Here is a 26,994-nt window from a genome sequence, read left to right on the forward strand (position 1 = left end):
GAGGGGCTTTCCACATTGGAAGTTTTCTACACTAATAAACTCCCAGGTTTGGATTAAGTTCAAAGGAATAAAATAAATGATAGTTGTAGGGTACTTCAGCATTTACAAAGCTTGCTTGCCATGGTCAAGATATTGCCAGGAGACTTGGAGAGGTTGTTGGGTGACAGAGATATCTGACCCTTACCTGCAAGGACAGGTGATTGGTGTAATCAGGGAGGTCTCCAGGAAACTCCCGGAGGTCAATACCACCACAGTCTACCACACCCTCTTGTGTGCACACACATTCTCGGGGACAATCGAGGCTCCCTTGCCCTGGCTCCGGCCTCAGAAAAAGGATGGGATCCTCCAGAAATTCGTTGTCTTCATCAGTCTGACCATGGGTGCCATGGGACCCCCAGGCCCATGCCCAGAGCACTAGCAGGAATGCCCTGCTTGGGACCATTGCCTCTGAAAAGAAAGGAAAGGCACGATGAAGATGGTGAAGGGAATGGGAAAAGGACAGACCAACTTGCTTTCCTCTGGCTCCCAGCCCAGTCCTCAGGGCTCAGGAGCCATTCAGTCCAACCCATCCTTGGGCAAGAATCTCCCCAGGCAAGATGCTCAGGATATGCTCCTCCTGCTTTCTCAGAAAGTTCCCTTTAGGGGTGGCTAGGTGGCGCAATGGATAGACCACCAGCCCTGGATTCAGGAGGACCTGAGTTCAACTTCAGCCTCAGACACTTCATAATGACCTAGCTGTGTGGCCTTGGACAAGCCACTTAACCCCATTGCCTTGCAAAAACCAAAACCAAAACCAAAACAAAAAGTAAGTCCCCTTTGGAAAGAGCCACTGCCCTTCTCAGCTGTCACCATTTCTAATAGAGACTACTATAAACATGCCCTTTTTCAACTTTCCCCCAAGGTTTATCCTCTGGAGCCGCAGTCCTAAATGTGCAGTCAGAAGGATGTGGGTTCAATTCCTCCCTCTAACACTTATGACTCCAGAGTTAAAATCTCTCTCAGCCTCAATTTTCTCATCTGTAAAAGGGGCATAAAAGTTCCCAGCAGTGATGTCTGAGTCTGTGCTTCTGTCAGATTCTCTGTGAAACTGAATGGAGGGTAGTGGAGAGTGAGGAGGGGAGGAAGATTGGTGAAGAGGCAAGGGTGGATCTGGGTGTATGTGTCTCTGTTTATATCTGGATCTCCAGATGTGTGCAGTTGGACTCACAGTTCTTATGGATGAGGGTTTCAGAGACCAAGATGGTGAAGCTAGTGGCTATTAAGAAAAGATGGGGGTAAGGATGGGTACCTTCCAATAGGCTAGCATGGAAGGGAAGTTAGGTGGCACAGTAGATAGAACCCTGGCCTTGGAATAAGGAGGACAGGAGTTTGAATCCAACCTCTGACACTTCCTAGCTGTGTGATCTTGGGTAAGTCACTTTACCCTGATTGCCTCACATCCAGGGTTGGGACTTAGGCATTTTTTTTTGAGCCTCATGTCCTCCCCATGAGAATGCAGCTCTTTTTTTCTCCATAAGGAGGGTCAAAGTTTCCCATGGAGACTGGCATCTCCTTTTCCATACAATTCGGAATTCAGTAACCACAGGTCTGGGGCTGACCCTCCTTCCTCCTTCAGAGCTACAGGGAAGCAGATAGAATCATCCTTTCTGGGGTTCAGAAAATAAGAGCAAGCACCCTGGCCTCCAGTCAATCACCAGACACTCATTAAGCACCCACTGGGGATACAAGGAAGCAGTCTCCATCCTTGAACAACTGCCAGTTTTATGGGGAGATGACACTTAAATGACCAGGTATATATAAGGTATCTACAGAAGAGAGAAGAGATCACTTCAGGGGGAAATATTGGGGAAGAGGGGGAAAAGGTACCTAGGATTGCCCCCCCCATTGCAGGTGAGATCTGAGTTGGGTCTTGAAGGGAGACAAGGAGACAAAGGAGCCTTCAGGCAAGGAGGGCAAGAAGACACAGTGAGTGGATTTCAACTTTGCTTGAACAATGTGTAAAGGAGAATGAAGCTGGCAAGGTGGCTGGTCAAGGTATGGTGGACTTTGCAATTCCAAGCAGAGATTGGAGCAGGAGAGGAGAGCTTCAGCTCCAACCCATGCACTCAGGCCCCCTCCTTGACCTGCCTCTCTCCACCAGGGCCATCTCCATACACAGGCAGCCAGAATCCACGTCCCAGCCCCAAGGAAGTTAGCTTATTCATCCTTAGAGTTCTCACCCTAGGACCCAACCCACTTGGGTTCTGACTGAGTGTATCCAAACTCAGATCTCTTAGCCCTCTCTAGCTACTGGCTGGAACTTCAAGTTGCCTCCCAGTCCATCCAGCCACCTCATACCCAAGATGTCTTACCACCTGTGTGCCTGCCACTGACCATGCCCCCTCCCTTTTCTCTTCAACAGAACTAAATTCCTTCCCTGGTCACCCACCGCTCCCTAGATGCTCTGTCATCCCCTGGAGGACACTGCCTCTTTCTTTGTATATTTATAGCCCCACCACTTGGCACACTGACTGACAGCACAGTTAGCACATAATTAACAAGTTCTCATTATTCATTAAACTGTATGACTGTGGGCAAGTCACAACCAATCAGACTATAAATTCAGCATAAAAATTATTTGCAATACTGAGAACAACAGCTCTAGGCAAGACTAAAGCTCTAGAGCAGGGGTGAAAAACCTTGTCTGCCAATGGCCATTTGAATATAACCTCATTTGCCTGCGATATTTGGTCAAACATTTCATTAATTCACCACTAAATAACTCCTAGATTTATTGAATTTCGAGTCCTGCCTGCAGTTGCCAAGACAACCCAGACCAAATGATTTCATGGGCCCATTATCCATCCTTGCTCTAGATCAACAGATTCTCTTCCCAACTCACTCTGCTCATTTGCCATCATCTGGTCCTACCTGGTTAAAGCTAAGGATTGAGTCACAATGTTATACTTATTTCATATGTTTGCTTTCATTAACTACTAAGTTTACAATTTTTAAAAATGAAAAAAAAAACATTTCTGAGGGTTTGACTCTCTTTCCATGGAGTCTTAGAACATCCCACTTGCTATAGCCTCCAGAATAATGCAGACTCACATTTCTACGGTACCAGAAGGTTGGCAAAGCACTTTCCTCATAAATGTATGGAAGATGGCTACCATGAGGTAGGCAGCACAAGTAATAGCCTCATTTTACAGATGAGGAGCCTGAGGCTTAAAGGTGGGGGAATTACTGTTAGTCCTTTTCATTCTATGTGGGTGTTTGTTTTCTTCTCTATTAGAATGCAAGATCACAGAGAGTTGGGTTTGCTTAACTTTTTCTCATTTTATGGGACACAGTAGGTGCTTAATAAATGAATGTTGATCGCTAACCAGAATTTTCAGCGAAATTGGGTCATGTTGTTTAGACTTTAACATCTTGGGCACCAAGCAGAAGAAACCTAATCATTCTTGTACAACATAATCCCACAAATCCTTTAAGACAACGAGTCTCCTTCTCCAGGTTACATACTCCAAGAATATACCAGGATATCAAGACCCTTCAATTCAACAGCTACTGATTATGTAGTGGGAGAGGAGTCTGGTGCCTGCCTGCAGGGATACTCTACCCAGTAGGCAACTGGCCTGGCTGTAGATCCCATCTCTGATATGTCCTGGCTCTGGGACCCTGGGACTCTGAGACCTTCACTTCCCAGTGCTTGAGGCAGGAACAGCATCAGTCTTTGTTGTTTTGTTTTGTTTATGCAAGGCTATGGGGTTGAGTGACTTGCCCAAGGTCACACAGTTAGGCAATTATTAAGTGTCAGAGGCTGGATTTGAACTCAGGTCCTCCTGACTCCAAGAGCCAGTGTTCTAGCCACTGCAACACCTAGCTGCCCCCAGTCTTTGTTGGTAGTTTGTTGTTTATCCTTTGTCTTCAAAGAAAATCACGACATCAGGAAGGTGAAGCCAATGCAGGCATGTGAATTAAATTTGAGTGAGGGGGTGCTATGCTAAGTCACCAGCCTCATTGTCTCCTGCAGAGTCATCTGGATCCAATGGTCAGATAGGAATCAGGATGGCTGAAGATAATACTGGATGTGAGGCAGTCAGGATTTAAGTGACTTGCCCAAGGTCACACAGCTAGTACATGTCTAGTGTCTGAGGTTGGATTTGAACTCAGGCCCATCTGACTCCAGAGCTTATTGTGGCACCTAGCTACTCTTTCCATCAGGAGTTCTCAAAGAGTAGAAGAGGGATCTGGGGATCCCTGAGATCCTTTCAGGAGGTCTGCAAGGTCAAAATTATTTCTATATCAATGCTGACATTTTAATTTCTAGTATGTTAGGTATTGGCAGATATAATCCACATAAATAAAAGCTCTTTGGAGTGTTCAGTTTTTAAGAATGGAAAGGGTTCCCAAGACCAAGAAGTTCCCTACCAATGAAATCACTGGTCCTTCTGTTCCTGTGAGAAAGATATTATGCAAATACTGGGCAGCCAAAGACACAAATCCAGGAGAGAGCAGTAGACAATGAGATGGGGCAGTGGGGGCAGGGGGAGATCAGGAAGATTCGAGGGCAGGAGGGGGACCCCTGAGCTGTGCATTGAAGGAAGCAGCACATTTCAGATGTGAGCTTGGAATAAATTGTGGTGTGAGTGGAAAGAGCTCTGGGGCAGTTGGACGACAACAGGGAGCTCCATCCTGAGCACCATTGACAACATCCTTCAAATGGGGGTCCCAGCACAGAATAGAAACTCCAGCCAGGCTGGGATAGATTTTGGAGGAGCCCCAACTCCTCTCCTCCCTCTCCCCAAGCAACCAAACCACACTGTTGACTCACACCGAGCTCACAGTCCACCGTCTAGGCTGGCCTCCTCTAGTTTATATTGGTGAGACAGAGGTTGAACACAAGAGTAGGAGAGTTTACATTTCTCCCTATTAAATTCCAGCCTTGTTATGGCCTGTGAACATCTTTCTGCATTCTGTCACCAAGAGTGGTGACTCCCCCTCCTAGCTCTGCGTCATCCACAAACCTGACAGGCCTGCCATGGATGTCTGCATTGATCAGAGGTGTTGATAAGAATGTTTCCCAGCTCAGGGCCAAACCCAGATACCTGCATCTCTGCACCAACAACATCCTCCCTGTTGACATGGAACCATAACTAGCTACACTTGGAGTCCTGCCCTCCAGTCAGGTCTGAATATATGACTGTCCATCTGTCTGCCTCTCACCCTTTTATCTTGTCCTCAAAACGAGCGTGATTCCCTTCACAGATCCTGGAAGTAGAACTGAAAGGACCACAAAGCTGTTAAGTCCAAATCTATCATTTTACATCTAAGGAAACTGAGACCCAGGGAGGGAAAGGAAATTGCCCAAAGTCACCCAGGTAAGAAATCTCTAAGGTGAGATCTGAACCCAGGTCTTGCGTCCCCAGGACTCTTGTCTACTGGCCACACAATCTCCATCAATATCATCTTTGTATAAAATCAAGGATCACATAGATATTATGTCCCCAGGCTGCTACTATGCAGCAGAGTATTTTGTAAAAAGCTTTGCTAAAATCTAAGGAAAAAACTCTTTATGCAACATTTCTCCCATCCTGGTCAAAAAAAGGGAGAGAGGAGCATCTGTCTTGGTCTGTTCTTGGTGAATCCCAGTCTCCTTCCCTCCATAAGTTAATAAGATTTAAGGGCTGAGAGTGGGGAGCAAAGACACAGGAATCCCCCCCCCCTTCCTCTCAGCTACTCTGTGAAGAAGAAACTAAGATCCAGGCTGTATTAGCCCTATTTTACAAATAGGAAAATGGAGACTCAGAAAGCGCCCCACCCTAACCAATTGCTGGCAATGAGGAAGAAGCTTTTCTGGAGCTCCCCAAATCCCAGAGCTCCCCAATTCTTTCCTGAGACCAATGTTCCTAATCAACTATGGGGGCTTCCTCTGACCAAGTTAATTCAACAAACATGTAGGTTCCAGGTCCATCTTTGAGCAATGGACACTGCAAAGCTTGAGGAATGACAGAACAAAACCACCAATCAAAATTGTCCAAGCTTCCAATCTACCAGGGAAGAAAGTTCCACGAGCCCTTCCTCTGAGGTCTAGGCTCCATTAGTAACTGGGACCATCAGCTACAGCCCCTGCTCCCTTTAGGGCAAAGAACAGGGTTTGTTTGGGCTGGGAGGGAAGCATAACAAGATCTAGTCTGAGGTTCCAGATCTAGCCTGGGGTTCTAGATCCAGCCTGAGGTTCTGCCTCCAACTTATGGTTCAGGCTCCTATCTGCCAGGGATCCCAGAGGGACCACTCCAGGAAAGCCATCTCTCCTCTAAGAGCCCCAGTTTTCTCCCTCTAGACAATGAGAAGTCAGAACTCCATGACCTCTAAACCCCCTGCCAGCTCTGACATGTAGGACGCTTGGGTTTCCTCGGGGCATCTGATGACAGCATTGCCAATGTCCTCATAGGTCTAATCTCTCTGATCCCAAGTTTTGACTTCAGCCCTCAGCTTCCTGGGTGGCCCACCCACCTTCAACTGAAGAAACAGGAACAGATGATGCAAATAAGAAAGGAAAAACAAGGGCCATGTGGCATCGGTGAACAACAGCCTCGATGTGATGGGAACCATGGCCTCTGAGGTTATGGGATGGTAGAAGGTGACAAGGGCAGGAACCTCAGAATGGAAAGCATCATTGGAGCTGGGGTGGGAGCTTAGAACAGAGAAAGAATGTCGGGACTGGGAGAGATCTGAGAATAGAGGATGTCAGAGCTGAAAGGGACTTTGAACAGGGTGACATCCCCGGGGAGGGAAAAGGAAGAAGAGGGAGGATATTCATTCAGAAGGTACTGTTGCTGTTGTGGCTTGTCCTTGTTGCAGAAGACCATGACATTAGGGAGGTGATGCCATGACAATGCCATGAATTGAATTTGAATGAGTGGGGTTCTAAGTCACGGGCCTCACTCTCTCCTCTGGAGCTATCTGGATCCAGTGATCAGATATAAATCAGGATGATTACAGATGGCCCTGGATGTGAGGCAATCAGGGCTAAGCGACTTGCCCAAGGTCACACAGTTAGTAAGAGTCAAGAATAGGTAGGCAAGTTGGGCCACACAACTCTTCCTTCCTTCTTCCTTCTTTCTTTCCTTCCTTCTTCCTTCTTTCTTTCCTTCCTTCTTTCTTTCTCTCTTTCTCCTTTTCTTCTCATACTTGTGGGTATTCTGCCCAAAGTCCTAGTAAGATTTCTTCAGATTTACAGAGTCGAGTCCATATCACTCTGGCTCTCCTGATTGGCTCAGAGTGAATTCAAAAGCAGTGGTTTCTATTTTGGTCAGAAACCCTGAAGGGCTTCTCCTCTTAGATTGACTCAGAAGGTAAAACAAGAGCAGTGGCCACAATAGCCACCTTCCAAGACCAGGAGTACACGTCCCCTCACACATACAAGGTACTTGGGGAAAGTGGATTCAAACTTAGAAAGAATCCATTCAAGGCTCCTGGGAGCACTCCTAGCTCTTTCTTTTCTTCTCCCTAAGTCCTCATGAAGGTCACCTCACAGATGGAATCCAAAGGCAGAATCTCATAGAGATCCCACACTGCTCTATTTATTTCCCGAGCCTGACCTTGGTGCCTCTTACTTCCCAGGCCAGGCAATTACAGTGCCCACATCTATTGGGGTCTACAGACACTCCAGCCTCTCTACCCCTAAGGTGCTCCTCTCTTGGAAATTCTTTCACCACCACCATCAGCCAGTGCTTCTGGAGCCTTGGATGCTCCTCTGGCCTTCTGAACCCTACCCAGGGCCCCAGAGTGGGGCTGATTACAGCCAATTACAAGCTATTTCCTTGCACTGTCAGCACCAAATTTATCTTCTTGGTTGATTCAATCCAACTGACAAAGTTTCCGGTGATTAAGAAAGGAAAGGTAAACCACCACCGTTTTCTAATTAAATACAGAATACAAATTGAGAATACTAAATGAGAGAGAGTTCAAAGTGACGGAAATCAGGAAAAGCTTCATGAAGATGGTGGTCCCTTGTAGCTGGCAGTTCTTGAAGGGATGCTTTGAGGCAGAGGGAAGAAGGGAGGGCATCCCAGGTACTTCCGGCCCACTGGGTCCAAACACCCAAATATGAGGTGACATGCATTGGACACAGAGGGAGCCTGGACAACAAGGAGCTGGAGGAGGAGGAATGTCCAGGAAGGCTGTGAAGAACTCGGGACCAGATCCTTGGGGGTAGGGGAATTCTATTTGATCCCAGAGACTACAGGGAACATCTAGAGGTGACTGAGTCAGGGAGTGAGAATCATGGACAAATGTGAAGAATAGAGAGACATGTGAGGTCAAGTGATCATCTGTCCTGGACCCCCACTTTCTATATCTGTTCTGAGAACAGTAATCAAATACAACTGTTGCTTCTGGAAAGGGTTTGTTAATCACCTGCCTTACAGATCAACTCACCACCTTGGTCACTGTGTTCCTTGGCCATCCTCATCATCCTCATCCTCATCATCTTCCTCAAGCCCTTCATTTCCTCACTCGTCTCATTCCTTTGTCATGGGGTCCCAGTCCTTAGAGAATACTCTTACTGATGGGGTAGGCAGAACCTTGGTGGAGTGGATTGCCTGGATCCAGTTGAGCATGTGGAATTTTATCGTGGGAAGAGGAAGGACTAATGAATCAAGAAAGGCAGGACCCAAGAGAGACATCCAGAGGTTCTGGGAAGAGGTGATCTGGTCCCATTCAAACCGTGCCACACAAATGAGGAAACTGCAATGCCAAGGCCAGGCTCCAGTCATATTGCCTCCCCTTGTGTGGGTTCAGGCCCTGCCAAAACCTATAAGAGCTCTTGGATAAGTCACAACCCCTCTGGAGTATTAGGTTGGCCTTCTATAAAATAAAGGGCTCCATAAAATTCATAGGCTTTAAAACTAAAAAGAACCTTAAGGGATCATCCAAGGACAATGCATTCATGTTACAAATAAAGAAACTAAGGTCCAGGAAGGTTGTGATTCGTTCAAAGTCATACAGTGACAGTGATGAAGCCCAGAATCCTCTGCACTGAGTCACCCCATCTCTAGGCCATTTCTAAGGCCCTTCCCAGATCCAGTGGGCTCTAACGCTCTTGAGTCTCTTCAGTCCCTATAATTTACACCAGGAGTTTCAGAGGCCTCCTACTCCGACACTTTGGAAAATATGTAACAAAACAAACAAAACTACAACAAAACCTAGATAACATTTCATGTCAGACCTAAGTACTAGGGCCCCGGAGCCTTCTGTGCACATCAGCTGTCCCATTTTGGAGAGTTTGCTACACCAGCCTTCCATTCCAGTCACCTTCCCTTCCTGTAACAAGGCTGATGTTGGTCTTCAAGCATCCGGAAGACTCTGAAGCAAAAGAAAGACTGAAGTTGACCCAGAGCACAGAAATGATGAGAGCAGGCCTTCCGTCCTCCAGTGTTTGGGAGGCCATGTGACTCTGTCCCTGACTCTTGGGGAAGGCACTGTTTCTCATTTGTAAAATTAAATACAATCACTGAAAGCCACAGTCTAGAACGATGCCAGACTTGATCTCTCCCCAGTGGGGCGACTCCGAGTGTGTGGCCAGGAGGCAGGGCTTCACCAGCCATTTGCCGTTGATGGAGATTAGACAGCAGCCGAGCCAGAAAATTGGCCTCCCCTCCAGAAAGGAGCAGATGTGATGCCTCTACCAGGGGCTGCCAACCACAGTTTTAAATCCCTACCCAGCAAGAGTCAGATGGGGCCGCTAGGGGGTGCCAGAGTGCACGGAGTGCCGGGCCTGGCGTCAGGAAGACTCCTCTTCCTGAGTTCAAATCCAGCCTCGGACACTTCCTAAAGTCACTTAACTAATGTTTGCCTCGGTTTCCTCATCTATAAAAAATGAGCTGGAGAAGGAAATGGCCAGCCACTCTAGTGACTTTGCCAAGAAAACCCCAAACGGGGTCACGGAGAGTCAGACGCGACTCCCAACAACACCAAGCAAGTGTCTCTAGGCCAAGGCAAAGAGCCAAAGGAGCTCCCATCCCCTCGGGAGCCAGGCAGCAGCATGCATAACACCTGTGCCAGGGCACCTGCGGCACCTGAGGCCAGGAGGAGGGGACGGGAAGGCAGGGCCTGGGAAGCAGATCTAGCCAGAGTAGAATGACCTTGTGAATTCTTGGGGCTGCCCCCCCAGTGTGAGCTCGCTGTCCCCACAGTATTCAAGGGGAGGCCGGGTGAGCTTTGGGGGTGTCGCAGCCTGGGATGCTGTGGCTCACTGAGGTGGGGGGAGACAGAGGTCAAGGGCAGAGAGCACGGTCAAACCCGCAAGTCTTAGGGGGCCCGTGGTGCAGAGGAGCAAACTGAGGCCGGGGAAAGTGACTGCTAGGGCCGCCAGCTTCGGGTCCCGGCTCCCGGCTCCCGGCTCCGGGGCTTGTCTCCCTGGGCCTCCGCGGGCCCCGAAGCTCCCTCCAGAACCCGCTCACCCCCGCCCCAGCCCCACAAAGAAGAGCGGGGGGCCCCGGGCCCGAGGGCTGCCCCCGATCGCGGCCCTGCCCGCTCCCCGCAGCCCGGGGGGCTCTCCGGCCGCCCCTCGGCCAACATCTGTCGGGCCGGTGGGCCGGGGGTGCCGGGCCCCCCGCCCCGCCCCGGGCCGCCCTCCCGGCCGATGCTTTCCAGATGGGCTCCAAGGGAGAGGAGGGGAGGGGAGCGAGAAGAGGGGCCCCCCGGCTGCCCAGGGCAGCCGCCCCGGGGAGTCTCCAAGGCCCGGCCCCGCCCGGCCGCCCCCTCCCCGCGGCCGTGCCCACCTGCGGCCGGCCCCGCCGGCTAGCGGTGTCCGGGGGCTGGGCGCCGCGCGGCTGCGCCCCGGGCTCCTTCCATCCGACTCCGGGCCCCCGGCCCGTCCTCAGCCGTGTTGTTGTGGACCTCTCCCCGCCCGGCCCCCGCGTGCATCTGCTGGCCCGGGGCCTCCCCTGGACCCAGGCGCGGGCCCCGAAGAGCCCGCTGGGGAGGGGCCGGCCGCGCCTCCCGCCCCACCCCGGCCCCCCACCCCTCCGCTCCCCTCCGCTGTGGCTTCTGGCCTTGGCGGGCGATTCAGAGCCTCGGGACAGACCCCCCTGCCCCTCCCGCCCCTGGCGCGGCCCCCGGGGGCTGCGCCCACACTGCCCTCCAGATGCCAGCAGCGCCGTGCCCCGCGAAGGACAGCGACTCCAGGAATGGGAGCGAGTTCTTTGAAAGAGCCCAGGATCCCAGGCTGTGCCCCTGGAAGCCGGCCACCCGCCGCCCAGGGCTGACCAGAAGCACCCCCAGAACTGGGCAGCCTCTCGCCCTCGGGCCCCATGCGCCAAGAAAAGCACTACCTCCTTCAGTCCTCTGAGGCTCTGACGGAAGGAATCCAGATGAAAAGGTTGTTGGGGGGAGCGGGGCAAAGCATTTAGCCCCCCCAGTCTGAGGGAGACCTAAGCTTGCTAACAGAATGGGGCCAAGGCTGAAATTTCTTGGAAATTTACCCCACCCCATTTCTCCCCCTACCCCCATCCCCCTTGGCAGATGGCAAATTGGGCAGGGGATTGGGGTGCCTACTTACCCCAATCACAAGACAGAGGGGAAGCAAACCCTCTCTCTGAATTGTACCATACTGAGCCGCGAGCCAAGACTATTTCCAAGCACACTAGTATTAACTGCTAACAGCTGAAGCAACATGCTGGGTTTTGGCCCCAGTTATATATGTATAATGAACACAGAGGTGGCTCAGGCTTCAGCATCAGGCCAATTGGCTTCGATGCACCCAGGCCCCTGAGCCCCGGAGAGGCTCCCAACATCCACCCTCCTCCATAAACTAGCCCGGAACAGAGCACCAGGCTCACCTGCCTCTGGCCTGGGGCCAGCTAAGACCTGGAATGGCAGGTATGGGCAGACCTAGCTGCCTTCCTGCCCCGGAGGAGGCTGCCCTGTGCATCCCGAGGGGCAGCTGGAGCTCCGGAGCCATGGTGCCCTTGGCCAGAGGGGCTCTGCTAGGGAGGGTCTTCAGGCTCCCTTGGAAGGGAGAGGAATAACCATCCGCTGGATTTTAGCAAGAGTCTACTATATGCCGGGAGGCACGATGTTAAGCTCAAGAGATACAAAGAAAGGTACAAGGCAAGTCAAATGGTGCCCGCCCCCAGTCTAAAGGGAAGACAGCATACGAACAACTGGACATAAGCTAAAACGAGATACGAACACCTGGAAAGGCTCCAAACAGGCTAACAAGGGCATAGACTCAGAGGGAAGGCACTAAGATGTTAAGGACTTGGAAAGACTCCTAGCAGAAAATGGGACGACTTGAAGGAAGCCAGGAGGCAGAGATGAGGAGGAATGGAATGCCAGGCAGATGGTACAGCCAGTGCCAATGTCTGGTGACTTAGTGATGCCAACGTGTTACTGATAAGTGAGGGCTCTCCCTTGGCCTTCACTGCAGCTTGGCCCAGTCCTAAGAGATAGGAAGGGCAAGAGGAGGGTGGCTTGGAAAGGGCACTTCCTGAAGTTCCAGGCCCTTGGAACCTCCAACGCTAGCTCTGGGGCCCAGGCAACTCTGCCTCTTCTTCCTCTGGGCCTCACTCTTCTCATTCACAATAAAGAGTTGGCCTAAACAGGCTCTTAGGTCCCTTCTAGCCCCTGAGCTGGGATTCTATGGATCGGAATAGACCCCAGTTCTTCCCCTTACCCCATGGGTCCTCAGATAAGTTGCTCAAACATCCCCCCCACTTACATTGCTTCATCTATAAGAAGGAAGAGGTGCCCTCTACTGAGACCCCAAGGAGAGGCAGAGAGGCTTTTGGTGCTCAGATATCATACTCTCCCCTCATCCATGCAACAGGAGAGGGTCCATGTACCTTGGGAGACAAGCTGGCTTCCTGGCAAGGGAGGGCTAGGGCGGGAGCTTGGAGGACAAGGAGCTGCCAGACCCACCACACTCAAGATCACTCCAAGAGTCTATTGGGGAATGGGAGGAGGAATAAGGAAATAAGAGATGTTCATTGTCTTCATTCATCATAAATTAATAAATTATAAGCTAGTCATTCAATTTAACAAGCCATTCGTTAGACAGACATAAATATCAGGAGCATATAAATCATAAACACTAAACAAACTGGATCATAGCTGTCTTAAGGAATTTTTAAAATCCTAAAATTGGTGAGGGGCAAACCACCTCTGGTTGAGCATCTCTCATCAATTTATTCCAGGGTTCAAATTGAACAAGTCTTCAGCTCTGGCTTTCTGCCTTCCATGGGCAAAGTCTGGTAGAGCTGACAACCTCCGAAAGGCTCTGTCCCAGAGCTCAAGAGATGAGCTTTTTTTTTTAAACTACAGCCTAAGATTTTGAGGGGTGGTCACCTGTACTGGTGAAGGGGCTATACTCACATCACTAACATCACAAATCTTTGGGGATAATTAGGTGCAGACTAACTAACTAAAAGGTTAAGTGGCTTTTGCAAATTTAAGCCAAGAAGAACCTGTGAAATTCACCCAAAGTTAAATCATCTCTCTGGTGCGAAGCAATTCATGTTACTTCCCTCTCAGAAATACACAGATGCCTTTGTCCATTCATTTCCTCTTGTTCTCTTAGTTTCCTCTTATAGACAAGGAAAAGGGATCTCTTTCAGAAAGATGGAAATCCCTGACATGAGCAACCATCCAAATAAATTATTCACAGGCAAGAAGAGATAAGAACCATCTGGAAAGATTTCATCTCCTTCCCAATCCCATGTCCCCAAACTTAAAGAGAGAATGGGCTTGTGCTTTAGAGTCAATCTATTTCTCTCAATCTTGTTTCAGCCCCCACAAACTAAAGAATGCTCTCATTCCTCATGCCCCTCCACCTCTGGGGCTCCCTAGCTCCCTCCAAGACTCAGATCAAGCACCAACTCCTAGGCTTCCTGACCTGCTTCTCCCCTAAATTGCTATAACTTTCCCCTATCCCCAAATTACTTTGCAGAATGTCATGACCTCTCAGACCCAATTAAGACAAATACTAGAAATGTGGCTACCAAAGAAGGTCAAATCGAGCTGACCAATGACAGCACAGCTCTAGTGTCTATCCCTATGTGCTTATGCCCTGATATTGTACCCTCTGGAGAATGCAAAGTCTACAGGTCTCCTCTTCCTCCTCCTGCTCCACCCCCACTGGCTAGGACCTCCACCCCAAGCTTTCAATTCACTTTGTAAATATGCTAGAGATAGATAAATAGACAGACAGACAGACAGAAAGAAAGATGAGGGCGGCTAGGTGGCGTAGTGGATAGAGCACCGGCCCTGGAGTCAGGAGTACCTGGGTTCAAATCTGGTCTCAATAATTACCTAGCTGTGTGGCCTTGGGCAAGCCACTTAACCCCATTTGCCTTGCAAAAAAAAAAAAAAGATAGATGATAGATAGAAATAATAGAGATGATAGAAAGATAGATGGTAGATAGATAAATAGATAGATAGATAGATGATAGAAAGATAGATATGAGAGAGACAGGGACAGAGGATGGATGGATGGATGGATGGATGGATGGATGGATGGATGGATGGATGGATGGATGGATGGATGGATGTTGAATTGAATTGGGAACTTGAGCCTCTGTGAAAAAGTCCAAGGCTGTTGAAGAGCCCAGAGATGGCTGGATAACTTTATTTTCCTGGATCTATGAAACAGTTACCAAGCATATTAAGTGGCCCTCCTGGAGGTCCAGTGCTAAACTGGGAATACAAAAGCAAAAAATGAAAATAGTCGCTGCCCTCCCTCTGGGAACTCACTTTCTATTGGGGGAAATGCCAGATGCAGAAACAATTAGATGGAAAGCACACAGAAAATAAACACAGAAAAATCTGGTCAGCCTTGGGAAGAAACTAGGGATTCTCAGAGGCTGGGGCTCCTGACTTCCTTCAGGACTTAGCTCAGAGCCCACATTTAACCAAAGGTCTTTCAAGGTCCCTCTGCCTCATCATTCCCACCCCCAACCCCCCCCTAGCTAGGGTCTTTTCACCCATTCATCCTGTGTGTATCTTGAATGCACAGAACTGTTGGATTGCTATCTATCCCATTCCAGCATGAGCTCCTTGAGGACAGGGAGAATGTTTTTGCCTTTCTGTATACAGAAGGCACTTAATAAATGCTTGCTGATAGCCATTTTGTGAAACATAGAGGTCAATTTGGCTCCACTAAAGAGTTCACCAAGGTGGAAAGGGTTGAAAAGGTATTTGGAATCAACTTGGAGAATTTTAAATAAGAAACCAAGAAATCTGTGGTTGATCTGTACCAAGCAGAGAGTGACACAACCAGCAGCAATATGAAGGTTCCCCTGGGAAAGCTCTATGATTTCTAACATCTATTCCTCACAATTCACCTGAGGGAAGAGGTGCAAGAATCATTATCCCCACTGTCACGGGTGCTCAGTTGTGTCTGACTCTTCATGACCCCATTTGGGGTTTTCTTGGCAGAGACCCTGGAGTGATTGCCATTGCCTTCTCCAGCTCAGATTACAGATGAGGAAAGGGAGAGAAACAAGGCGAAGTGGCTTCCCGGGGTCACACAGCTAGCAAGTGTTCGGGGTCACATTTAAACTCAGGTCTTCCCAACTCTAATTCTAGCTCCCTTTCTTGCACATCCACCTAGCTGCCTATTCCCTTTATACTGATGAACAAACTGAGGGGACTTGTCTAAGGTCACAAAGGCTAGTAATACCAGGACTTGGATGCAGAAACATTGACTCTACAATCCAGGGCTTTTTCCTACTACATTATGCTAAATACAATAAGAACTTTCTTAAATAGCCTCAGAGAAAAAGCCCAAGGTTGCCTGGGGGGATGGCTCCCTGTGAATAAGTCTTATCCTGTTTCTGCCAACCATCCCTCCCCCCAAAACCCACCTGGGTTAGAGAGTCCAAGTGAACAGAACTTTTGTTCTGATCCACAGCTCACTAGTTTTCATTCCTGGGAAGTTTTGATATTCAGGCTCAAATATCCTTTTCCTGTATTTCCTCCCATTCCTCCTAGTAACCAGGCAAAATAATTCCTCTCCCTTTTGGTGTTTCCATCTCTCAAATATTTGTGAACTGATATCATGCCCTGCCCTTAGTTATCACTTTGCCAAGCAGGAGATTTCTGCCTTCTCTTTGCTGCTTACTTCTGTCATCTTCTATCCATGTGGGCACTGCCAGAGGCATCTGTAACTCAGCAAAGAAGGGGTCCATCCACTGGGGAAGGTTCTTCCTCCTGTAAGGGGTATAGCCTTCACCCACCAGGGAAAGCAAACACAACAGTTTGGAGAAAGCCAGTCAGTTCAATGTGTATTCCTTTGTCCACTGGCAATGAAGCCGGGCACAACGTCCTCAGAGCAGATGTTATTCCAGAAGCTCCATGTAACTCCATTCTCCCCCCTACTGTGCATAAACATGTGATCAAGAAAAGCCTCAGACACAAAAAGGTGGAGCTGGACTCAGAGGGCTCCAGGCGGTGACCCTCTCTTACCTGGAATCTAAACCCTCAGATGGAGAACAAGGCCCCTGGAGCAGCAGGATCAATCTCAGTTCTTCTCAAATCAACAAACTTCTCCGAAAAGTCCTGCTAAATAAGACTGTGGTTCAGACTGAGCTTGCTGCCAATTGGAATCACGTTCCACATTTCCTGAGCGCTAAAATGTTGGACCAAGATTTTCTGTATTTACAATGAACTGGGGATTTATTTTATGTGCTGTGATCTTAAGACAGAGATAAATGATGGGCATGCTCAGTGGATTCAACAACTTACTATTAAGAAGAATCCCTGATCTCTGGCCAGATTCTACTAGTAAAAACTTTGCTTGTTGGTAACACATAAATCTTTCAGCCTCTGGTTAGTATTTGGTGCTTTAGAACTGTTTTTTTTCCCTAAAATTCACGAGAGGTGCCTCAAATAATCAATGGGTCTCTCCTTAAAGTCAATCTGTCAAGCAACACATACAAGGATCCCACCTGGCTGACCACCATTTCTTCTATTTAAGGATTTTGTAAGGTTCCTCAGTATTTACAAAAGCAAACATGTCTGTCGTGGAAGTTAGCATTATTTTCAAATGTTGACTCTGCTGTGTGATCTTTGAAACCTCACTTAAAAATCAATCCAACATTTCCATTTATAGGATGGATGATTGTGGGATTTAGAGATAAAGAGATAGCTGTGACCTTGGGCGAGTCACTTGACCTCTGCTTGCCTCTATTTTAAATAACATTTCCTACCTCCCAGAGGATCAAATAAGGGTAAAGTGTTTAGCAGAGTGTCTGGCACATGGGAGAGGTCATGCACCTCTTCCCTTCCCCACAGAGATTATCGAATCCAACCCCTCACTTTATAGAGAACACTAAGGCCCAGACAATGTGAGTAGCTTCCCCGAGGTCACACAATCTAGAGTAACTTCTAAGAAACCAGATGGTCTGTAAAGATTTGAACTGACCTCAACTCTTGAGACTAGCTATGATTAGAACTTAACAGGATTCACGGTAAATTCTCATCTTAAACTGGTGTGTTCAGAACAGCACCCTCCCCTTTTTTGTCCAAATTACTCTGGGGATCTTTTTTCTTTTTCTTTTTTTTTAAGGTTTTTGCAAGGCAATGGGGTTCAGTGGCTTGCCCAAGGCCACACAAGCTAGGTAAATTATTAAGTGTCTGAAGCCAGATTTGAACCCAGATATTCCTGACTGCAGGGCCAGTGCTCTATCCACTGCACCACCTAGCCACCCCCGGGACCTTTTTTCCTGATAAGGACTTGACCATCCTTCTACTCACCCGCTTCTCTTAGGGTCCTCCTCAGCTCTTTACTGTCACTCCCCACCTCTAGTTGCTAGGTCTTAGCAATTCTGCCTTCACATCATCTCTCACCTTGATCCCCTCACTTGATCCCAACCACTCGTTTGGAATATTACAATAGGACCTAGACCAAGCTCCCTGCCTCCAAATTCCTCCCTTTTTTAATCCGTCTTGTACATGTCAAATTAGGAGACAGCAAGGGAGCCAGAGTGCATGGTAGGGATTAAGGGATAAGAAGCCTGGAAAAATAGGAGGAAGCCAAGGTATGAGGAGCTTAGCAGGAGTGCAAGTGAAGAATGGAGGATGATTTATTTAAGTTGCAATCCTACATGCCTGGGTGACATGGTGGTGCCTTCCTTAGCCATAATGAGTCCCATTTTTGGACAGGTTAAGTTTAAAAAATCTACTGAACATCCAGCTGTGAAACTGAGGGTCAAAAGAGAGAGGTTAGAGTTGGGTAAGTAGATCTAAGAATAACCTGCATAGATTCATGGGAGCTGATGAGGTCACCAAGCTTCCAAAATGTTCCAAAACACAGGTCTGATAATCACTTCCTTTATCAATGGAATCAAATAAAAACTCTTCTCTTTGGCACATAAAGCCCTTCATGGCTTGGCTCCAATCTATCTTTCCATACATATGTTACCACCCATTTCCTGAAAAGGGCAACCAACTCTTTATTGTCAATAAAAAGTCTTTATCCCATTTTTATGATCCCATTTAGACTTTAAAATCAGAGGCCTAGATGTGCTAAATGAGGAAGGGGAAGTAGCCCTGAAGAAAACCTCTAATGAAGACAGCAGCTCATCTAGACCAAGCCCAGAGAGACAAGGAGGGACCGAAGCCCAAAGTGCCTGAGAGTGGGAGGCAGGAGACCAAGCACTTAGAAGACATTTTCAAAGGAGGCAGTGGAAAAAATCCCATTAACTGTTGACAGTCTGCTGGTCTACTTTCCTTTCTCCACCCAGTTTTTATAAGAATAATTTAAATGTGCATTTGAGGGAATCTGTGCTCGAAATGGATGAGAAAAGTCAAGTGTTTGTTTCTATGTTTTTATAGTCCCCATCTGACCAAGAGGTGCAAGGAATCCAAGACCCCCAAGGCTGTCTATTGACTCCAAAAAGTCTTTCATAGCTCTCTTCCAACATAGCTCTCTTCAAATATAATGAAACCATCCAAGATCCTGGAAATCATTTTATCTAACGACCCTATTTACTTCTTGCAGACGAGGCAGAAAAGAGATGCGCTTACTCCCTGAAGGTCTGTCCCCATCCAAATCCATCTTTTGTAAGGGATTCCCTATGGATGGCATCATCAACCAGAGGCTTTTCAGGGTCATGCTAGGCTGAGAGTGAAGTTGACTCTTGTAGAGGTCTTGACTGAGACCCACAACCACTTAATACTGAGTGTAGGTTATGTTTAATCCAAATGGGAAGCCTCTTCCCAGCAGCTCAGGGTTAGGGTAGAGTTCTGAATCTGGAGTCAGTAAAACCCGAGTTCAAATATGGCCATTTATTAGATGTGGGACCTTGGGCAAACATCAGCCTGCCTGTTTCTTCATCTGTAAAATGGGGATTATGGGGCAGCTGTGAGAATCAAAGGAGATGTTTGTAAAGCCTTTAGCGGTGCCTTACATATAGTTGGTGTTAAATCCTATTCATAGCAGAAAACTGCGCCAGGGCCTGAGACACCAATTTCCAAGACAACACAGTCTCTGGTGGCCTCGATTATAAGAGGATAGATACCCACTGGTATATATTACTAATAAAGTTAACAGAAGCAAACATTTTTGGAAAGAGAGAGGAAAAGGACACCTTCAGCTAAAAACAAAAGTCTAATTTTTCTTCCTCCCCTAGCAGAGGGGCCAGGTTGGTGAGGTAAGAGTCCTAGGTTATCCACCCAAAGAGACAGCTGAAGGGTCACCCTGATCCCCAGCCAGGGCAGCCCCTAATTGACTTATTTTGCCCACTCTTACACTGGCCTGGCCGCTGAGAATCTTGGATGGTCTGTGGGACCCCAGGTGAGGGTATGGGGGAGGGAGAAGAAAAGCATCATCTGACCAGGATTCCTTAAACATTCCATCTGGAGGCGGTTGGGTGTGTGTGAAGGAAATATGAAGAGAGCATACCTAGTGTGAAATGGGATGTATCAATGACCTAGGAAGGGGGAAAGAACACCTAAGGAGTGGCAGGTACAGCTAAAATATGCCAATTTGAAGGGATGCAGAAGCTTTGAAGCTTACAAAACCCCTCCCCACCAAAAAAAAAAAAGTTGTATTACAGCTGAGGCTTCAAATCCATTCTCTGGGGGCCACTTCCAGAGCACTTGGCTCCAAGCCAGAGGAGGAGCTGCACCCTCACTTCCTACAAATGCACATGTTCTCATGCCAAAATAGTCTGCTCTCCATGGCCCATGGGGATTTATTTTATGAATTTTTGCTGTTCAGTCATTTTCAGTCATGCCTGACTTCTTAGGGTTTTCTTGGCAAAAATCCTGAAGCTGTTTACCATTTCTTTCTCCAGCTCATTTTCCAGGCAAGGAAACTGTGGCAGAGTTAAGTGACTTGCCCAGTGAGTCACCCAGCTAGCAAGGGTCCGAGAGAAGACTTAACATCCCAAAGAGGAGTCTTCCAGACTTCGGCCTTGCACTCTGGCCCCTGGACCCATTACAAGGATACACAAAAATCTCAGGGGATTGGAGATGTGCGACTCCATTAGACTGCAAGTTCTTTGAGGACAGGGACTGTGTCTTTTGCCCCTTTTTGTGACTCCAGCTGGCACATAGTAAGCCCTTAATATGGACTATTCAAACTTGTCCTAGAGTACACAAGTGCCTTTGTCACAGCCATCTCCATTCCCACTGTCCCACTGTTACAAGCAAAATAGAGCACACAATAAAAACAAAGGAGACCAGGAAAAAAAGCAAATTTAATTTTCTTATTAAACCTTTGATCAAAATCATTATTCACCTCCATCTTAGTAAATTACAAGAAAGTTAAAAAGAAACGTTGCATAATTAACATTCACACACCAAAAAAATTAAATCAGGTTAAGTAATGAAACGTGAAGTAGTAAAGTTATGAGGAATGAATAAATGAAAAGTTTGTTTAATGAAGTCAATCCAATGAATACTGTGCCTCTCAACGCAATTCCTTGCTCACTTAATTGTGAATAATGGTCTGTTCAAGAATTTTACACACTGATTTTCAAGGAGAAAAACTTCCCTCCTCTTGAAAGGATCTGAGCTGAAAAGAGATGATGGCGATCTCTCTCCACGACCCACTCCTGATCTTTTTCAGTTACACAAAACAAAGAATTAAGTTCTTTTTAAAAAATTCATTACTGCATTTTAAAAAATATTAAGGAAAATAGACTAAGTATTCAAGTGCACAACACTAATTACTGCCCAGCTAGTGGTATTTTATTTCATCCAGTTCTCCCAAGGAAAACTCTAAAATTGAACTCTCAGCAGAATAACCCTTACATGTATTTTATAAGCAAGATGAGATTTTTTTGTTTACTGAGTGCTTGGATTTTGCTGCTCTACCCTGTAACCACAATTTAACCCAGACTATAATTACCCCATTAACTTTTCAATGCACAGCTTTACAGTTTTATGTAATTCAGCAAGGCCACAGTAGTACAGTGGAGCTCTGTTAATTCAGGACTTAAGAAAGACAAGGCCAGTGATCTTGCTGGCCCACACTATTGCCAATCCATTTCTGACTAGCTTCTAATGATAAGGAGGTGTGCATACATGCATGTGTTTGTGTGTGGGGGACACACATACAGCCCACCACCACCACATTCATGTGTATACATCAGGCCTCGTGTTTTGCAGTAGTCCTCTCCAAGGTGTTCAGAGCTTCGCTTTGCCGGGCTGCAGTTGAAGGCTCTGCAGCTTCATGGCCATACCCATATTGCCAGTAATTTTCAATTTGCCTTGAAAGAAAGCCTGTAGGAGCAAAGGAAAAGAGCATTACACTGTGCTGTTCTCAGGCTCTGAGGCTTCTGATGTTTCCTGGACTTTCCTGTGCTTGGATCAGCTGCTTATCCAGGTCATCTGAAATCCTTCAAACCCTGGCCGCGGCTACTGGGGAGCTGTGCTCAATTTCTTTCCTTTACAAAGAAAGCTTCAAGGAAAACCAAATTCCTCCAAAGCCACAGACTTTATGAGCAACCATAAGAGACTCCTTCCGAGTTATTTCCAAAGGGTGGCAAGGAGAATCGGACTGGAAAGATCTATGGGTAGTCAGCTGAAAGAAGGAAGATGGAGAAAAAGGAGGACATGGAGGGCTGGTGGACAGGTAGGAAGAGCCACTCAGATTTGTCCAGAAATTAAAAATGATCTAACTGCCTTGTGGGAAGCAGAGCACTTCCAGACCGAGAGGAGGATCCCGATTTCACGAGGGGAGCATACCTTCCACCAATGCGGATTGCCATCCCTTCCATTGTTTTGGATAATCATCAGGAGCTGTGGGGGCCAAATTCCTTTCCAAGTGGTCCCTGGGTGAGGGGTCATTCCAAACTAAGCTATGTTGGACAGATCTTAGGTAAGAGGCACCTTGTCCATTCTGACCTAGACTCAAGGCCTTCCCAGAGTTTGGGCTCCATTGGCATGACCTCAGAGCCCAAGGCCGAGCCCATGGAGAACATAAGTGGAAGTTCATCATACTAACAATGGACACATGGACTCTACAGGTACTGAAAGGCAGTCGGACCCAGTTCAGCAGGCTGAAGGAATGAGCCAGGACAAGCCACCTCACCTCTTCTGAAGGCAGTTTTCTCATCTCTAATGGAGATGTTACTTACAGCAAATTGTGAGAAGCAAAACCTTAAATACTATATAAAGGTCAGTTATCACTACATAATTTAAGCCTCAAAACAATCCTGTGAGACGGATACTATAGGCAGGAGGACTAGAGGAGCATAATTTATAGATGATGTTTGTCCTTCATTCTTTTTTTTTGGGGGGGGGGGGGGTTGCAAGGCAATGGGGTTAAGTGGCTTGCCCAAGGCCACACAACTAGGTAATTATCAAGTGTCTGAGGCCAAATTTGAACTCAGGTCCTCCTGATTCCAGGGCTGGTACTCCATCCACTGCACCACCTAGCTGCCCCATTGTCCTTTATTCTTGAAGACCATGACATTAGGAAGATGATGCCATGACAAGCAGGTGACCTGATCTGAGTGAGGGGGGCTGTGCTAAGTCACCAACCTCACTTTCTCCTCCAGCCTGGAGATGGCCCTGGATGCAAGGCAATCAGGGTTAAGTGACTTACACAAGGTCACATAGCTATAAGAGACAAGTGTCTGAGGCTGGATTTGAACTCTGGTCCACAGGGCTCTATCCACTGCACTGCCTACATGGCTATAGCTATCCAGCTAGAGAGGACCTGACAGGCCAATGGAGCCAAACCCTTCTTTCTACAGATAAGGAAACTGAGGCCCAGGAGGTGACTTGACTCACTCAAAGTCTCTATCACATAGACACACAGACATACAGACACAGACACACAGTCAGACACTCACACACACAGTACATAAAAGGCCTTAGAGGATCTGACTTGAGTGTCTTCTTCCCAACAGCGCTTTCCCCTAACTGGGGTCCTTAAGCAGGTGCTGGACAAGCACAGAATAACAGGATTTAACAGTTTGAAGTAACAGAGTCCAACCCCTCCCTTTATAGATCGGAAAAGGGAAGTGCAGAAAGGTCCCTGGCCAGGGTCCCCCAGGCCCTGGCTGAGTCTGACTAGATGCCTCCTGAGGCTCCTCCAAACTCTGCCCTACAACATGTCTGTTCTCCAGCAAAAGAACTTTCCCCACCACCTCTTCTTGGAAACTGGCTCCCACTGGATGCCTCACAAAGAGAACTCAACTCTACACTATTTGGCAGAGCAGATTGGCCTTAAATGTTCTTTAAAATGATTGCACAGGGGCTTGGGGTACAGGATTAAGTTTACTCTAGTTTTTCTTTTTAGAAAAGCACCAACCCAAGGATATTCATAAGCCCTTGGAAGGCAGCACAACATGGATTAAATATCACCCAACTCTGGGGCTGCCTGACAAAGGCCTTCTCCCCACAGAGGGCAGTCCGCCAATTCAGGGGCACTCCTGTTACTGCTTGGCTCCAGGAGGAAAGTCAACCCAATCTGTACTGTGAAGCCATTTGAACAATTACTAAATTTACCATGTAATAAAATCCCAGGAAAACGCAGGAGAAATGGCAGAAGGGGAACACAACGCATTGGATTTTCTCGATGCTTCGACACTCTAAAATTCAGAAATGTTTGGATTAAAAGTGCCTGGCCGACTCCTCTTTCCAGCAAGGGAATAAAAAAGTCCCAGCCTCCAAATGCATCATCCTTGAGAATGTAAAGCACTCTGGCTTTGCCTGGGCTCCCGGGGAAGGGTGACTAATTCCTTTTTCCCTCTGTCTGGACAAAGTAAATGTTTCCTTTCTCTATGGAGCAGAGCCTCCTGCCCAGAGATTTAAAGGCTAGGGGCACTTCAGAGTACAATGGGCTTAACCTGGCTTTTTAAAAACAGCCCACTCTGATGGGACATATGATGAAGCCCCTCCCTGGACATGCTGAGAACAATGACGCTGAAGTCTGGCCCAATTGTAGGAAAGTTGGCAATGGAAGAATCCATACTTGGCCATTAGGCTGGCATGACCAAGAAAGTCTCTAGGACTCCCTGGAGCTGGGAGGGCAAGGGGGGCAGGGGGAGCTGGCTTCTTTTGCTACTGCATGGCTGGGGGTCCTCACACTGAGGAACTTCCTCCCCCAATGCAGACATGTTCTCAGATGAATGAGAAGTGCCCCAGTGCCACAGAACCAGGCCCATGGTCAGAGGCAAGACTGGAACCCTAGCTTTTCTGAGACTGGCCCTCCACCCACCGGGCCAAAATGCACCCAGGCAGGAATGCAAACACAAGTCATTTATTAGATGAGCGGCTAAAATGGCTGGTGATGATCATTTAGTCCAACCTCTCAGAAGTCAAATGACATGTCCAAGGTCACATAGCTAAGGAATGCCAGAGCCGGGATCTGCACTGCTGGTGTCCTGGCTCCAAATTCAGAGCTGTTCCCACCATATTCTACTACCGGCCTCAAACCTGGCTCCAAGTATTCTTTATAGGAATTGGAACCAGAGGTCAATAATTCTAGATGATCCATTTTCATTGCTCCTTGGGTTTTCTGCGGTACCCAGTGTAGGTCCCTGAACACGTAAAAGAGACCTATCACCTTTTCTAGAACAAAGAGAACTCAACTCTGCACTATTTGGCAGAGCAGACTGGCCTTAAATGTTCTTTAAAATGACTGCACAGGGGCTTGGGTTTCAGGATTAAGTTTACTCTAGTTTTTCTTTTTAGAAAAGCACCAACCCAAGGATATTCATAAGCCCCACCAGCATCTCCATTCAGCCGTGAGGTCTGCCATGTACCTGGCATCCTTGATGTTCCTGAGCATGTCAACAACCCAGGGGGACATCATTATTCCTCTTCTGCAGATGAAGAAACTGAGGCAGGCAGCAGTGACATCACTTGCAGTCAGAAGGTGTCTGGGCCTGCAGCACTAAGCAGCTTTACCTGGTAAGCACTCAAAGGCAAGGAGCTGCCCCCCCAAGCTGCTGCCCACATGGCCAAAGGGAAGGAGACCATTCTGGCCAAGAGACTGCAGCAGTGACCTCTGACCCCTCCCCAGAAGGCTAGGGTGGGGAGCTGAATGGTGGGAATGGGAACTTGGGGGGACTCTCAAAACACCAAAGAGAAGCCTCTCACTGGAGTTGACATGAATCAAACAAACAGAAAGAAAAATACAGCAGGAGGCCAAGAGGAGAGAAACAAGAGTAGCAGCAGGCTTTGAGTCCCAGAGAAGATCCAAAGGGTTAGAATGGCCACCGTCAGGCACCTGCAAGGATGCCCCGAATAGCAGAACAAGCAAAACGTGGGCCCAGGCCAGGTCAGAGCTGCCCCTGCAGCCCCCAGACGACTCTGAGGCAGCAAGGAATATAACATCATCCCCATCCTCTGTGATGATTCGGAGGTTCCGAGAGATCAGCATCTGCCCACATTGGCACAACCAAGTATGGGACCCAGGACTCTAACCCAGATCTCCTAATTCTAAGTCTAATACTCTTCAATGATCCCCTCCCCCCTTCTCAGGGAACACCGGTCCAAGGTCTAAACTAAATCAGGCTAAGCTGAAAGATGTCACAAATTTCTGATTCTCAGGTGTTGGTTTTTCTAAGGCGTTGACACAATGGAGGCGGCCAGGGAAGCCAGATTGCTCAAAGGACTGGGGTTACAGTTAGGAAGAAATGAGTTCAAATCTGGCCTCAGACTCTGCCCAGCTGTGTGGGAAAGTCACTCAGTTTCTCTGTGCCTCACTTTCCTGGCCTGCAAAACCCAGGTAGTATAAACAGGACCTGCTGCTCCCCAGCTGCTAGGAGAACCAAGGATCTATCAGTCACCTGACAAACTTGAAAGCCCCACAGCCACGTGGGTCGTCTCAACGGCCACTGCCATTAGTCACATCCAGTGGAGATTCAATTCTGAGAAAGCTCTGCTAATAGTCCGCATGTCTTCCTAGCCCCCACCACACAACTCAAGCCAGGAAGCCCTCCCTGTCCTCTCTGGCCCTGGCTTAGCTCCTTAGGGACTGCCACAGTCCCCACCAGCTATGATGTGGGGGGGGGGGGGCGCCGCTAAGGGGTCAATGAGGCTTTTAGAGTTTAGTCTTTTTTCTGGATCACACTCACCGACTGAGGATTCATCTTTCCACTCATCAGATCCAGTAAGTCGCTGTCCGCCATCGTGATCGTGCAGTCAGCCTTCTTATCTGTAACAGTCAAAGAGTTTAGTTTAGTCAAAGAGTGAGTTTAGCAAAGGCCCAGGAGCCAGAGCACACACAAAGAGCTGCCATCCCAAACAGCATCAATATGGCCGGATGGAGAGCACGAGTGGAGAAAAACATCCCTGTGTGAGAGACCTGGGGGCCCAGATCTATGGGGACATACTCACAGGCCAGCTCAGAGGCCCCAACACAAGTGGCCAAAGGATTCAAACCCACGAGTCACAAAGAAGAGAAATGTAAACTGAGGTTTCCTTAAACCCTACTTCCAAACTGGCAAAGAGGAGAAGAGAGACATGGCACAGCCAGAGGGGAGCAAGTTGCCAGACCCTACTGGTCAAGCAGCAAACAAAATGGGGCTGAGGGATCTCAAA

At 48.0% G+C, this 26,994-nt stretch overlaps 2 protein-coding genes across 8 annotated transcripts in view; both read right to left on the reverse strand.

Annotated features, from left to right (window-relative positions):
- The window catches only part of PODN (podocan), a 50,811-nt gene extending 33,907 nt beyond the window's left edge, over positions 1-16,904 (reverse strand). For 2 of the 6 annotated variants that reach the window (XM_074221409.1, XM_074221414.1), the window contains exons 1-2: positions 11,549-11,680; positions 185-447 (exon numbers count right to left, since the gene is read on the reverse strand). In XM_074221409.1, the coding sequence (XP_074077510.1) occupies positions 185-442 (258 nt within the window). In that variant the 5' untranslated portion in view covers positions 443-447; positions 11,549-11,680. Of the gene's footprint in view, positions 1-184; positions 448-10,769; positions 10,822-11,321; positions 11,381-11,548; positions 11,681-15,851; positions 16,404-16,452 lie in introns of those variants that run through there. The other 4 variants (XM_074221413.1, XM_074221412.1, XM_074221411.1 and 1 more) reach the window with 4 other exon arrangements.
- Positions 16,905-20,671: 3,767 nt separating this feature from the next.
- Positions 20,672-26,994, reverse strand: part of SCP2 (sterol carrier protein 2) — an 80,190-nt gene continuing 73,867 nt past the window's right edge. For both annotated transcript variants that reach the window (XM_074221415.1, XM_074221416.1), the window contains 2 exons: positions 26,529-26,608; positions 20,672-21,717 (listed from right to left, as the gene is read on the reverse strand). In XM_074221415.1, the coding sequence (XP_074077516.1) occupies positions 21,622-21,717; positions 26,529-26,608 (176 nt within the window). In that variant the 3' untranslated portion in view covers positions 20,672-21,621. The remainder of the gene's footprint in view (positions 21,718-26,528; positions 26,609-26,994) is intronic.

The sequence above is a fragment of the Macrotis lagotis genome, chromosome 2 (genome assembly GCF_037893015.1).
Source record: "Macrotis lagotis isolate mMagLag1 chromosome 2, bilby.v1.9.chrom.fasta, whole genome shotgun sequence".
NCBI lineage: Eukaryota > Metazoa > Chordata > Mammalia > Peramelemorphia > Peramelidae > Macrotis > Macrotis lagotis.